The 13,288-nt window shown below is 37.5% G+C and overlaps 1 protein-coding gene across 1 annotated transcript in view; it reads left to right on the top strand.

Annotated features, from left to right (window-relative positions):
* The window catches only part of tbcd (tubulin folding cofactor D), a 137,661-nt gene that overhangs the window by 18,264 nt on the left and 106,109 nt on the right, over positions 1-13,288 (top strand). The window contains exons 9-14 of the mRNA XM_034040536.3: positions 2,984-3,029; positions 3,389-3,521; positions 8,252-8,397; positions 9,668-9,728; positions 12,244-12,318; positions 12,682-12,776. Of these exons, the coding sequence (XP_033896427.2) occupies positions 2,984-3,029; positions 3,389-3,521; positions 8,252-8,397; positions 9,668-9,728; positions 12,244-12,318; positions 12,682-12,776 (556 nt within the window). The remainder of the gene's footprint in view (positions 1-2,983; positions 3,030-3,388; positions 3,522-8,251; positions 8,398-9,667; positions 9,729-12,243; positions 12,319-12,681; positions 12,777-13,288) is intronic.

The following is a 13,288-nucleotide window of genomic DNA, read 5'->3' as shown; positions in this document are numbered from 1 at the left end:
CCGAAGGACGGCGCACAAGGAGGTTAAGTGACTTGCTCAGGGTCATACACAGTGAGAGCCAGTGGCAGAGCTGGGGATTTGAACCTGGAACCTCTTGGTATCAAGCCTTTTTCTTTAACCTCTGGACCACCAAACTTCATACAGTAGGGTCATCCAGACAATTGTACAATCTGTTTGATTTATTTGTGTGGCACTAAAGCATACATCCCCAGGCAGTTTACAGTACAGTACTAAAAGAAAAACCCAAAAGACTAGCAATCTTTTGTTAAGGCTTTGATGAAAGTAAGTTCAGCCAAGAATTAGAGCATTTGAGGAAGGAAGGCCATGAAGATATGCAACATCTGATCTCAGTCTTTTAAAAAAAAAAAAAAAAGGTAAACACATTTTCGTTCGGGGGAAACTAAGTCAAGTAAACAAATGTTTCGGCCAGTGCTAATACTTGATTGTTCTTACACTTTATACCTTAGAATTCTGGATAAAACAAAATAATAATTTGCTAAATATTAAGAACGTTTCTGAGAAGTGAGAAGAAATACAGGAACTATGGTTGTTTTAAAGACAACAGGTGCATTGCCATGGGCTGCTGTTTTTTTTAATGTACTGATACATAAATATGTGAAGCTCTGGGTGTCAGTGGCAGAAAGTGTTTTTCTGGGTTATCTCAGAACTACTCGAGACCCAGTTGCTCTTCGCTCAAGTGTTCTCCTGCCTTGAAACTTTTCAAAAGAGTGTTAAGCAACATTGTTGAATAGACAGCTTCACAGGAGCTGTCAGATAACGTGTTTTTACGAGGTGATTCGTTAACCTGGCCGACCAGTTTACCTGAAAACTTCCCCCTTTTCACTCAGAAATCTTAACAGTGTCCTGGGGCTTTAAAGTTCAAAGGGCAGTTAATAACAACAACCATTTCTAGTGTCTCTCTCTCTCTGTAAGAATACCCCAGAGCACTTTTACAAACACCATATTATTTCTAATGGTGTCCATGTTAAAGTTTCCTTCCAGTTTATGTTTGAGTGGTTTATGTGGCAATGACTCGCGTATTGTTTTTTGTTTAGGTGCTTTGAAATCAGGAGCTCCTGTTGAGTTCCAGTTGCCTGCCATAGACATATGTAGTTACTTTTGATTAGTAGGTGCCAGCGCCATCTAGTGCACAGCAGTGTATTGCCAGCAAAACTAAAGGAGAGTTGTTTCTAAAGATCAGTAGGTGGTCCTGACAGGAAATTAGAACAAAAGAGCAGCACCTACACTCCAGGTGAATGCACCTTAACACAAACCTATCAGAAAATAACAACTACAGTATTGAGGCATTGCAATAAGAACCATGCGTAATAATTAAAAAGAAACAGGAACTCACATTTGAAGCAAATTACTATTAAATTAAATATAGCATTAAGGATCGATAAAGCAGATTGTGCTATGGTAAAAATAAAAACAATTTGGAAACCAGCCTTGGAAAGCATGCCTAAACTTGAGTGCAGGGATAAGATTACAAGTGGGACCTACAAAGAATACATGGGGGTTTGTATGTGTTGCCAAACTAACATTCCCTCAAACAGTTTATTTCAGTGACAGGGTGACCCCACCCCATGTAAATATGTCTATGTATGCTGGGCATTTATTATTTTATTATTATAATTTTTTAATATTACTGTTTTTGTTGTGTCTGTTATTGTAATTGTAATTATTAATGGGGTTTGGTTGTGTATGTGGTGGTGGGTTATAAATATTGTATATTGTATTTTTATGAGGGCTGACGAAAAGCCATCCACTATTTAATATTGTGTTGATTCAGTAGAGAGAGGGTTAACTTCCTCTCCCTGCCTTCACGTGTGGAATGCAGGTGGTCACGAGATAAATAATCGCCAATTGTCTCATTAGTTCCTGACCACCTGCTATATAAGGTCTCGCTCTCAGAGTGTTTTAGTATGAGTTGGAGAGAGACGTGTCGCATGTAAACTGCAAAGGCACATAACTAATGCTACTTACTTTAAATCATCCTGAAGGTACTCGTATCTTTTGTTTGTTTGTGTTTATTTTGGCCATTGAGCCGTTTTATTTTGTTATTTAAAAGTCTTTTGTTACTTTATATTTATTAAATAAATATACTGCGCAGCCATGCAGTTTTGCCCCGCAATCTTGTGTTTGTGTACTGCTTCCTGGCCTGACGTCATCCACCACCAGCTAACCTGTCACAATTTCCTAGTGATTAATTAGTGTGTTGCTGTATTTGATGGAAGACTGATTGTCTCTAGCCATAGGTTTCAACTGTGAGTTTTCTAGATGGGACTTCTTGGGGGGACTAATAGTCCTGACAGTCTAGATCACCACTGAGGAAGGAAACAAAGGTGTTGTGAACCATACCTATGGGGTTCACAGATTTAAGAGGGTTGGGAGCTCATTTTGGAAAGATGGGTTTGGCAGGAAGCTTGTACCTGTAGAAAACTCCTGGGAAACAAGCAAACTAAATGGACAGATCTGGACAAACTATGGAAGACTATCGTTAACAAACAAGTTCTCTCTGTATATTTTACTCTATTGATTTAGAGACCCATTCTCTGTAGTCTTCATTAGTGCTATGAAGAATATGGGGTTTTCCTGTTTAAAATAATGTTTAAAATTCAAACTAATATTCATTTATTTTGAATTAAATTAAAATGAAATAATGAATACAATAAGGCAGGAAAGAAATCTCTCAGGAGTAAAACAAACCTGGTACCCCATCAAATTACCATGTGACAAAGGACAGAATGTTGTTTATTTTAGACCGTAATTTATGCCTTCCTTTGTGGGATATCTTTCGGATCCAGATACAAATTCTGGTTTCGTAACTAATACAAACATTGTCATTTTCTTGTCTCCGAATGCATTTCAGGCCGTATTTGTTTGAATATTCTCATTATAGTCTCATTACTTTTGAGTGCACAAGCCACTGGTATACGTAAAGCAACGAAAGAAATAATAATTAATATTCTCTTTCTTACAGGCTCAGTTGTTCAAGCATGGAAAAAGGGATGATTTCTTACCTTACGGTAAGTCAAACAGTACATAATAGCAACTCTGCCTTTTTTAACCCACCCACAACCAACACTGCATGATGTGTATCAAAACATTAATCACTCTGGATAATTTTTGTATGCATACAGTATAATATTGATAAATATGTTTTAGATGGTATGCCAGGCAGGTCAAACGTTTCTAATACAGTAGTGTCTTTTTAACACTTCTCTAGTCCTTATTACCTCTACCTGACCAACAGCTAACAGCTAAGGCCTTATATACAGCACAGTGTATATGTGTTGCAGTGTGTGTTGCATGTTCCAACGTTCCTTCCTGATTGAGTGTCCTCTTAGATTCCGGGGGATGATCTTGTTCTTGCTTCTCCCTGCAGCTCCCACGGTCCTCCAGTGCCTTGATAACTGCAAGCTGTCTGAGAGTAACCAGACCATCCTCCGCAAGCTGGGGGTGAAGCTTGTTCAGCGGCTGGGACTCACCTTCCTGAAGCCAAAGGTCGCCAAGTGGAGGTGGGTGAGGATTTCTCATAAGTAAAGTGTGCCCGTCAGTGAGGACTTCACCCAGGGAATGAATGCTATGGAGAAACCTATACCACAGCAAAGAAGGCATATTTCATACAGCAGCACTCCTGTGTCTTAATTTTTATTTTTCTAGGTTAACACCTGATAAAGTCAACTCACAGTTTTCTTCAATTCCTTTTGAAGTGATATTAATAGGGTTTGTCAGCATATATAACTGCTGCTCTTAATTGTATATATGCATGAGTTATTCAATGTACCATTTACAATGAGCATTACAAAAGAATTCTAGCTATTATGTTCTATTAATGTCTTTACTGCATGTTTTTTTAAGACAAAAAAAGGGAGGGCCCCTTTTGAATGATTAAAGGTCATTTTTAAGCTCGGCTGAATAGACCGGAAGGTCTCCTTGTTGGGAAGGTGGGTGTTAAATACTTAAGGACAAGGTAACCTGCCCACCTCCATGACTGCAAGAATAAAAGATGTTATCAGCCAGCTCACGAGCTGATCGCGAGACTCCCTAATGAGTTTACATTACAAGGAGGGGATAATGAGTTTAAGGTACAGGGACTTAATGCAGCTTTGAATGTGTGTATTGGGGAGAGAGTACAGGAGGAGGGGGGGCACATTCCTTCACATTGTGTTTGATTGTTGTTGATGCTGCGGTGTTGAAACAATTAAACAGAATCAGGACAGCGTTATGCTGGGCCTTTTCTGACATTGAACATTCTGAAAATAAAATGGCAGTCACAAAAACTGAACCTTTGTTTTTTAATACAACATAAAAGCATGTAATAATTCGAGTATTGAGAAATGGGGAAATTGGAAACCTCTTACGAAAAGTAAAAAACCTTATTTAATTACTCAAAACTGACTCTAAAAGAGCAGTCTTTAATTAAAACAAACATGAGGTGATTTAAGCTAATTACCGTTAATGTATTTACGTTCTGGGGCTCTTCTTTGCCACGTTATAAAGGCCAGTGTTGCTAAACATGTTTCTTCACTAGTTTGCCGTATAATGATATGGTTAACTTCAGGAGTAAGCAGGAACACCACTGTAATTTTTTTTTGGATATGATAATTCGGATGGTATACAGGATTTTATGCAAGTTACATATTAGAATTCAGCCTCATTGTGTCCATTGGAGGAGATTGAGGCATAAACAGTTACTGTAAGACAGTTACTTTTAATGCAGCATCATCCAACACCGTGTTAGTATTAAACTATGGTTTAGACAATTAATAAGTTATTACCATTTAAACCTGACTTTTTCACTCAATTTCCCTGAAAATAAAGCAGCTATGAAATTGCGATTTTGGGGATTATAGTATGATGGACCAAATTGACCAATTGACCAAACCTGATAATTGCGCTTCGTTTTGAAGTTCTGGAACATTTGGTCTGGATTTTCGGACTTGTCATGGAATGACTCATAATTAAGTTCTATTGGAGTATACATATACAGTATGTTGAGCCCTACTGGCACTTACAGTGGTGCAGGGTGGGTTTGAAGCTTAACTTTGATTTCCAGTCGTAGTTTAAAATAAATAACGCCTTTTTGAAAAGTTGCTGAAGTCTCTGTTGACAAAACAATGCAGGGCCACGCCTGTGGTGTTGTTCCACTGGTGTGTGAAACTGTCCATTCAGCCTGGGTCCAGTCTGGGCCAGTCTCACTATTGCTGCATTTACACTGCCACTTCGGACCTAAGCTGGCTTGGGTCAAAATGCGTGCACATACCATCTAAATTACAATACATGCTCGGTGACATCATAACGACCACTGAAGAGATGACAAGTTTTCCCCTCCCCAAACCACAAAGGCGGAAGAGGCAGAGTGGTATTACAAACAAACAATACAGTGTCGTGTTCATATTGCGGGGACTCATATATATAGTCAAATATATACTTATCTTGCAGTCTATGAGAAAAATGGTTATTCATTTAGACATAGCGGTTCCTGACCCATTTGTTATGTGAAGGGTTTCACCTTGAGTAAGATAAGTAAATTTGCTCTTGATTACTGTAATAATAAAGACCCCTTTGTTTTCAAAATAACTCTATTCTGTTTCTTCACCAATATTATCTCGCCTTGTATATATACATAATTGTATGATGCATAAGTCCTTTATTTTTTGTTAAAATAGGCTAAGCAGCCACAGGAATACCGGAGAAATTGCAAATACTACTACTGCTAATGAAGTAATTATTATTATTATTATTATTAATAATAATAATAATAATAATAATAATAATAATAATAATAATAATAATGATAATAATAATGATAATAATAATAATAATTTATATTTAATAAGTTATATAAGTACACTATCTAAATTGTTTGTAATTATTCAATACATTTTATTCCTTTTTTAAAAAACAATGACAGGGAACGCAAATTATTAAAACAATCTTTATTTAAAACTTAGAACATAACATGCAAAACGCAATTGTGTACTGTAATTAGGGCTTCTAGTTTTTGGTTTTTATTTTCCTTCTCTCTCCCTCCCTTTAAACCTTAATTAATTGTTGTTCAGCCTTAACTGAATACCAGATTGTTTAAATTAGCGGCGCACTACTATAAACTAACTTTTGTTTCTTTGACGTCCACCGGCGTCTGCACTTGTTGAACAAAGCAAAAAAGTTATCAAAAGTTTACATAGCCCAATGTATGGATATTTGGGGTACACTTTTGATGACAACTTAATAATAAAACGTAGATATTTCCAAATACTCCCCAATATAAACAGTTAATAAATTCAATTATTCAGGACACTTGTGTCTCAAGTCGTTCTTCTCTTTTTGTGACGCTGCAACGGCACTGCAGCTTCTTCCTGTTTAGATTCCGTGGGGGAGGAGCCGAGCGGCACACACGTCGTGCGTGAGCCGACCTAAAGTCGGGTGAGTTTACACTGCCTTTCGGACGGACCTAAGTTGGCGCTGAGCCACGTCTTTAGTTGGACGTTTTTAGGACAGCCGAGAGTTGGCCATGTGCGTTTACACTGCAGAAAAAAGATCTGAGACGACCCAAAGCCATCCTGAAAACGGCCAGTGTAAACGCACAATATGTGACCTAACTGTGTGTAGCCTGATGGAAACAAGCCTGCATTGTTCTGTAATAAAATTCCACAAGTTCACACATCTTGGTATAAGACTTTTTTTAGGGTCTAACTAAATGCTCTAAATAGTGGTGGATCTTATTAATACATGTATAAACCTTTTTGTGGACTTCACTGTAATTAGGGATCAATTGGTCACCTCTGGGAGATAACTCCAGATTAATTAATCTAGAGTTAAAGAACAGCAGTATCTAGATATGAGACAATGAGGGTACCCTGGGGTAGCGTTGTACCCCAGTCTCTCTCATATTATTTTACATCATGAGAACTTTCCTCATTGGTCCCACGTAACTAAAAACTAAAATAGCTTTATACGCAGGTTAATTCTCACAGATAAAACATTAATGTAATAGAACTGGCCAGATGCATCAACAAAAAATAGTTAGGTAAAGATACACAGGTTTAGCAGCATAACTTGTATTATAAGGCTCATCATTTCTATATATATTTAAACATCAGACAACTTTATTATGATTTTATTTGAATGCTTCTTAATAAAAGCTACAGTAATGAAATACAGAGCTCTACTAAATACAATACATTTTGTGTGAATTGATGACTGCATTTTGATGAAGCTTTTGCGAGAAACTTGTGAGCAACACAGAATACAAGTTTTAGCAGGATAGCCTACTTATAGATCTTGCTTAGAGTTTTCAAAACGTTTTAGCTAAGTAAAGACATTGTTTTTATACAAATAATAATCATTTGTAACAATTTCATGTGAACTGTAGCCATAAGTGTTAAGGGTTTTACAGTATGTATTTTGTGCCTTGGGCCAAAAATAATAATTCAGTAAAGATGGCGGATTTGCATGGGGTACTCCAGGGTACTGTGTTCAGTCTCACATGCCACTGTTCAGGTCATATAACAGACATTTTTGTGAATTTCCTCCAGTGTGGCATTTAAACCACGTCAGGGTATGTCTACTGAAATACCTTTCTAAACTCCTTTTGTGGTCATTTTCATGAAAACGCTCCTCTCGCTCAAACCTGTTCCACAAAGACTCAAGCAGTGTTTATTGCACCACGTTGACTGAAGCTTACACTGGCACACAGCCTCCGCCGCTTCTCTTGTATTAATTGCAGTTGAACCTGCTAAATTGCATGGTGTGTACATATCCATTGAGTGACAATTAAGTGGTTTGTACATAAATGGACTGTATGTTTCTGTTTGGTCATTACATCACCACATAAGGCTGGATCCAGTTGCTGCACAGTGTATTATGTGCAGCATAAACTGTAGAATCTTGATGTTGGTATCCTGGTATTCTATTCCCCCAATCTGAATTCAAAAGCAGAAGGTTAATCTACTGGGTGTCCTATGGCATTCCATCATTCTATTTCTGCTATGCTGTGCTGTTTCCTCCATTAATTGATTTGACCCTAACTGTGGTTTCCTACTCTATTAAGTATCTGAAGTCATGTCTTGTTTGGCTGAAAACAACAAATTAGTAGTCACTATTTAAACATGCAAAAGCATTAAAGTATTTTTTTTTTAGTAAGATGACAAAAAGATAATGCCAGAAGCTTGTTTAGGTGTTTTCATTGCTTGCTGTAAGATACAATATGAATATAATTGAAAACATTTTGTTTTTCATGCAGGTATCAACGTGGGAGCAGGTCTTTGGCTGCCAACCTTTCGATCTCCACTCAGGGTCAGCCACATGCAGTGGAGCAAAACACAGAACTGACAGACAAAGAAGAGGAGGAGGGATATGACATCCCAGAAGAGATGGAGCATGTCATTGGTCAGCACAATGCTGCCTACTGTTCACAGTGTTGGGGAAATGGTTAATTCTAGACAGCTGCCAGTGTTGTCAATTTAAAATGCACTTCCTTTGGTGTTCTCTGCACAGCATTGAATGAAATCTGGGCAAGGCCAGATCTTAGCGATACCTACTTCAGAGACAGTGGCGTGTTCAAAGCCAAATAGCGTGAAGCCTTCTGATTTATCTCATTCACATCCTGATAGCTCTATACAGGAAGGTAATACACCAGGTGTAGGGTGTCTTTACTGTATAAGAGATGGCATCTTGTGTAGTTTAGGTTGGGTCTGTCTGCTGAAACTGTGAAATCTCTTATAAGAGACACCCAAAACATGACAAATTAACTTATTATAAATCACAAAAATGAAGATGGTACTCCGAACCTGCTCATAAACATTATTGTCTAGTTTCACAAAGCCTGGTTAGCACCAATGTTAGAGTAATGTTAATTTAGGGCAGGTAATCCAAAATTAGAGCCGATCAAGCTCTGTGAAACTAGCCGTAAGTGTTTGTGTTTTTGTTGTTTTACAGTATCTTCCATGCACAGGATGATATCTATAGGGTGTTTGAATTTTGACGCTGATCCAATGCCTTATACTTGATTTAAACTGTTTAGAAACTGTCTGAGTCTCAAGGGCTTTGATCCCTTGTCTATTAACCAACTTATTTCATTACTGGAAGGCAAATGCATGGTTTGTGTTTTGGGGCCATTCTAGAAAAATGACCTGGAGACTGGAGTCAACTAAAAGCAAGACAGCTTAGTGAAAATACAAGAAAGACGAGATATCAGTGTCTGCATTTCTGAGGACATTCTTTTAGACCAGGTGGTTGCCAGTGGAAAGTGCACTGGCTTTAGGTTTCATTTCCCTGCATAATACTCACCTGATCAACCAGCATTTGAAAATGAATATTTGTGCAGCTGTTTATTTCCACTTACTGCTTGAAGCTTGTGCCTTGCTAGGCAGGCACACAAATCCAGTGAATGGGTTGTTTTCCATGTGGCTTTAAGCATATTTTACATATTTTAAGAAGCTTCTGTTGCAAATAGAACCGGGCACATTCAAGGGGACATTCAGGTATTTGAGAAAGATACACATACTGGAGTGTCAAAGTTCATTCTTTCTGATAAAAAAAGGCTGAGCAATGGAAGAATGTCGTTAACAGATACTGATGTAGGTGTAAAATGTTGCACGATGGTAGGAATGTGAATGTGTATGATATATCATACTTACAATCTAATATTTATTTTCAGAACAATTGCTGGTTGGATTGAAAGATAAAGACACCATTGTCAGATGGTCTGCAGCAAAAGGGTGAGTGCTTCAGATTTCACTGGGGTTAAGAGTTCCTGGTAACCAAAACAGTATCTTTACAGACTAAACTGATGTTAGGAACATAAATACAATAGATGCAATGTACATAAATACACACTGTGCTTGGTCTGTGGTTGGGACCTAAATTATAAGCAACAGAGGATTCCTTGCAAACAGTTATACAGACAATTGTTCAAGCTTTTGGGCAAATACTGTAAAACATACCTGTAGTTGTTTGTCTTTAAAAAGCTCTACTGTTCTGTTTGTGAACTGGAACATTCTGGGAGCAGGACATCCAACAACCATATTTTTGTGTTAAAAACCAGTGTGATCCAGAAATCTATTTGATCCCTAAAGGTCAATCCAGCACCATCCAGCGGTCCCCTTGCCATCCAATAAACATTGAGATGTTGGACCATGTCTCCATCTGAGAATATATCATTGTACATCTTTTGACTGTTCAAAGTGTAGAAGCCAATAATAAAGAAAATGTCTGAAAAAAAATAAAGAAAGAATTGGAATAATACTGGCTATTTACAATACAGCATCTCAAACTCAGTACGACATAGATTCTGATGACACTCCAAAATGTTTATATTATATATATATATATATATATATATATATATATATATATATATATATATATATATACATACAGTGCCTTGCAAAAGTATTCAGACCCCTGACCAATTCTCTGTATTACTGAATTACAAATGGTACATTGAAATTTCGTTCTGTTTGATATTTTATTTTAAAGCACTGAAACTCAAAATCAATTATTGTAAGGTGACATTGGTTTTATGTTGGGAAATATTTTTAAGAAAAATCAAAAACTGAAATATCTTGCTTGCATAAGTATTCAACCCCCACATATTAATATTTGGTAGAGCCACCTTTCGCTGCAATAACAGCTTTAAGTCTTTTGGGGTAAGTATGTACCAGCTTTGCACACAGTGTCAGAGTGATTTTGGCCCATTCTTCTTGGCAGATTTGCTCCAGGTTGTTCAGGTTGGTTGGACGACGCTTGTGGACCGCAATTTTCAAATAGTGCCACAGATTCTTAATGGGATTGAGATCAGGACATTGACTGGGCCACTGTAGGACATTCACCTTTTTGTTCTTGAGCCACTCCAGTGTTGCTTTGGCCTTGTGCTTGGGATCATTGTCCTGCTGAAAGGTGAATTTCCTCCCAAGCTTCAGTTTTTTAGCGGACTGAAGCAGGTTCTCTTGCAGTATTTCCCTGTATTTTGCTCCATCCATTCTTCCTTCAATTTTAACAAGATGCCCAGTCCCTGCTGATGAGAAGCATCCCCACAGCATGATGCTGCCACCACCATACTTCACTGTAGGGATGGTGTGTCTTGAGGCATGGGCAGTGTGGTTTGCACCACACATTGCGCTTTGAGCTTTGGCCAAAAAGCTCTATCTTGGTCTCATCTGACCACAAAACCTTTTTCCACATCGCAGCTGGGTCACTCTCATGCTTTCTGGCAAACTCCAGACGTGCTTTCAGATGGTACTTTTTGAGTAATGGCTTCTTTCTTGCCACCCTCCCATACAGGCCAGTGTTATGCAGAGCTCTTGATATGGTTGACTCGTGCACCATTACTCCACTCCCAGCCACTGAACTCTGTAGCTCCTTCAAAGTGATTGTTGGCCTCTCCGTGGCTTCTCTCACAAGTCTCCTTCTTGTTGGAGCGCTGAGTTTTGAGGGACGGCCTTTTCTTGGCAGTGCCTGGGTGGTGTGATGCAGCTTCCACTTCCTGATTATTGATCCAACTGTGCTCACTGGGATATCCAAACACTTGGATATTATTTTGTACCCTTTCCCTAATCTATGCATTTGTATTACTTTATCTCTAACTTCTGTAGAATGCTCTTTGGTCTTCATTTTCCTTCAGATTCACAGCCTGACCAATGATCCTTCAACAGTGGGGTTTTTATCCAGAAAATGTGACAGCAACTTTAATGGTTCACAGGTGGAGGCCAATGGTAAGGTAATTGTGTCCTTGTTAGGGCAATTTCTTTCATCGGTGTAAACTGGGAGCTTCCACAGCACAGGGGTTGAATACTTATGCAAGCAAGATATTTCAGTTTTTTTATTTTTCTTAAAAATATTTCCCAACATAAAACCAATGTCACCTTACAATAAATGATTTTGAGTTTCAGTGTTTTAAAATAAAATATCAAAAACGAAATTTCAGTGTACCATTTGTAATTCAGTAATATGAGAGAATTGTTCAGGGGTCTGAATACTTTTGCAAGGCACTGTGTGTGTGTATTTATATATATATATATATATATATATATATATATATATATATATATATATATATATATATATATAATATAAACATTTTGGAGTGTCATCAGAATCTATGTCGTACTGAGTTTGAGATGCTGTATTGTAAATAGCCAGTATTATTCCAATTCTTTCTTTATTTTTTTTCAGACATTTTCTTTATTCACTATATATACAGTATGCTTTTTTAAACATTCTTTTTCTGCACAGCATTGGCAGGGTGACCGGTAGACTTCCTAAAGACTTGGCAGATGACGTGGTTGGCTCAGTGCTGGACTGCTTTAGGTAATTTCTGTTAATTTGATACTGTTTTTTTTTAATTTTTTTTATTTTAGCCACGGCATGCATAATTAATACTTACTTTACTATAAAAAAATGTCGTTTTGTTTATTCATCAAAATACTCCCTTCAGCCAGTAGTAGTATTTATAATTCAAAGTGTGGCTCAAGCCCTTGTGTTTTATTTTGGGTTTATTTAGTATTGTGCATAAACAGAAGGCACTAATACGTTGCTATTTTTAATCAGATCATGCAAAGGCAAATATGTATTAAGTGTAGAGATCTCATTGGAAAAACGATGAACAGTTTGGAGCTGTCTGTGTACCTTTGTATTGTCAGTGCATTTGGACTGATGACATTTCTGTTCTAGCTTCAAAGAGACAGACAATGCCTGGCATGGGGGTTGCTTGGCACTGGCAGAACTGGGAAGGAGAGGCCTACTGCTTCCATCCAGACTCCCAGACGGTATGTATCTTAAGAATACCTCCATACTTTTTACGACTGCTAACATTTTCAGACAGCTATTCTCCAACATGGCTACTGTAAGATCAATTGAAATAAAGTTTGTTTCCTCACCTAAAGCCTGTCCTCACCTAAAGCCTGCAGTTTCTCATTTTCAGCTATAATTTTGCTAATTAAGGTAACATAAACAAGTGGACCACATTTTTTAATATGTTTTTTTATTTTAAAGTGTTACAATTTTTTTACAGAAATGTTGCATCACCTTTTGTGCTTTCCCCTGGGAGCAATAAATATGTTTTAATTTTTCTTTACTTTTTAAATAAGCTTTCTGGCCTGTGCAGCACACACAGGATTTTACAAAAAACTCATACACTTAATGTCCCAGACTTCAATAGCTTATAAAATCTACATAATTCTTTGAATATAGAAAATATTAGAAAATCTGTATTCTACAAAGTTGGGTTCCATTGTAAAACAGCCATATTGGCCAAGAGAGTTGAATCTGTTGTCATTCG

Source organism: Acipenser ruthenus, chromosome 19 (assembly GCF_902713425.1).
Source record: "Acipenser ruthenus chromosome 19, fAciRut3.2 maternal haplotype, whole genome shotgun sequence".
NCBI classification, from domain to species: Eukaryota; Metazoa; Chordata; class Actinopteri; order Acipenseriformes; family Acipenseridae; genus Acipenser; species Acipenser ruthenus.
Note: the sequence above shows the minus strand (reverse complement) of the source record. Positions and strands in the feature narration are given on the sequence as shown.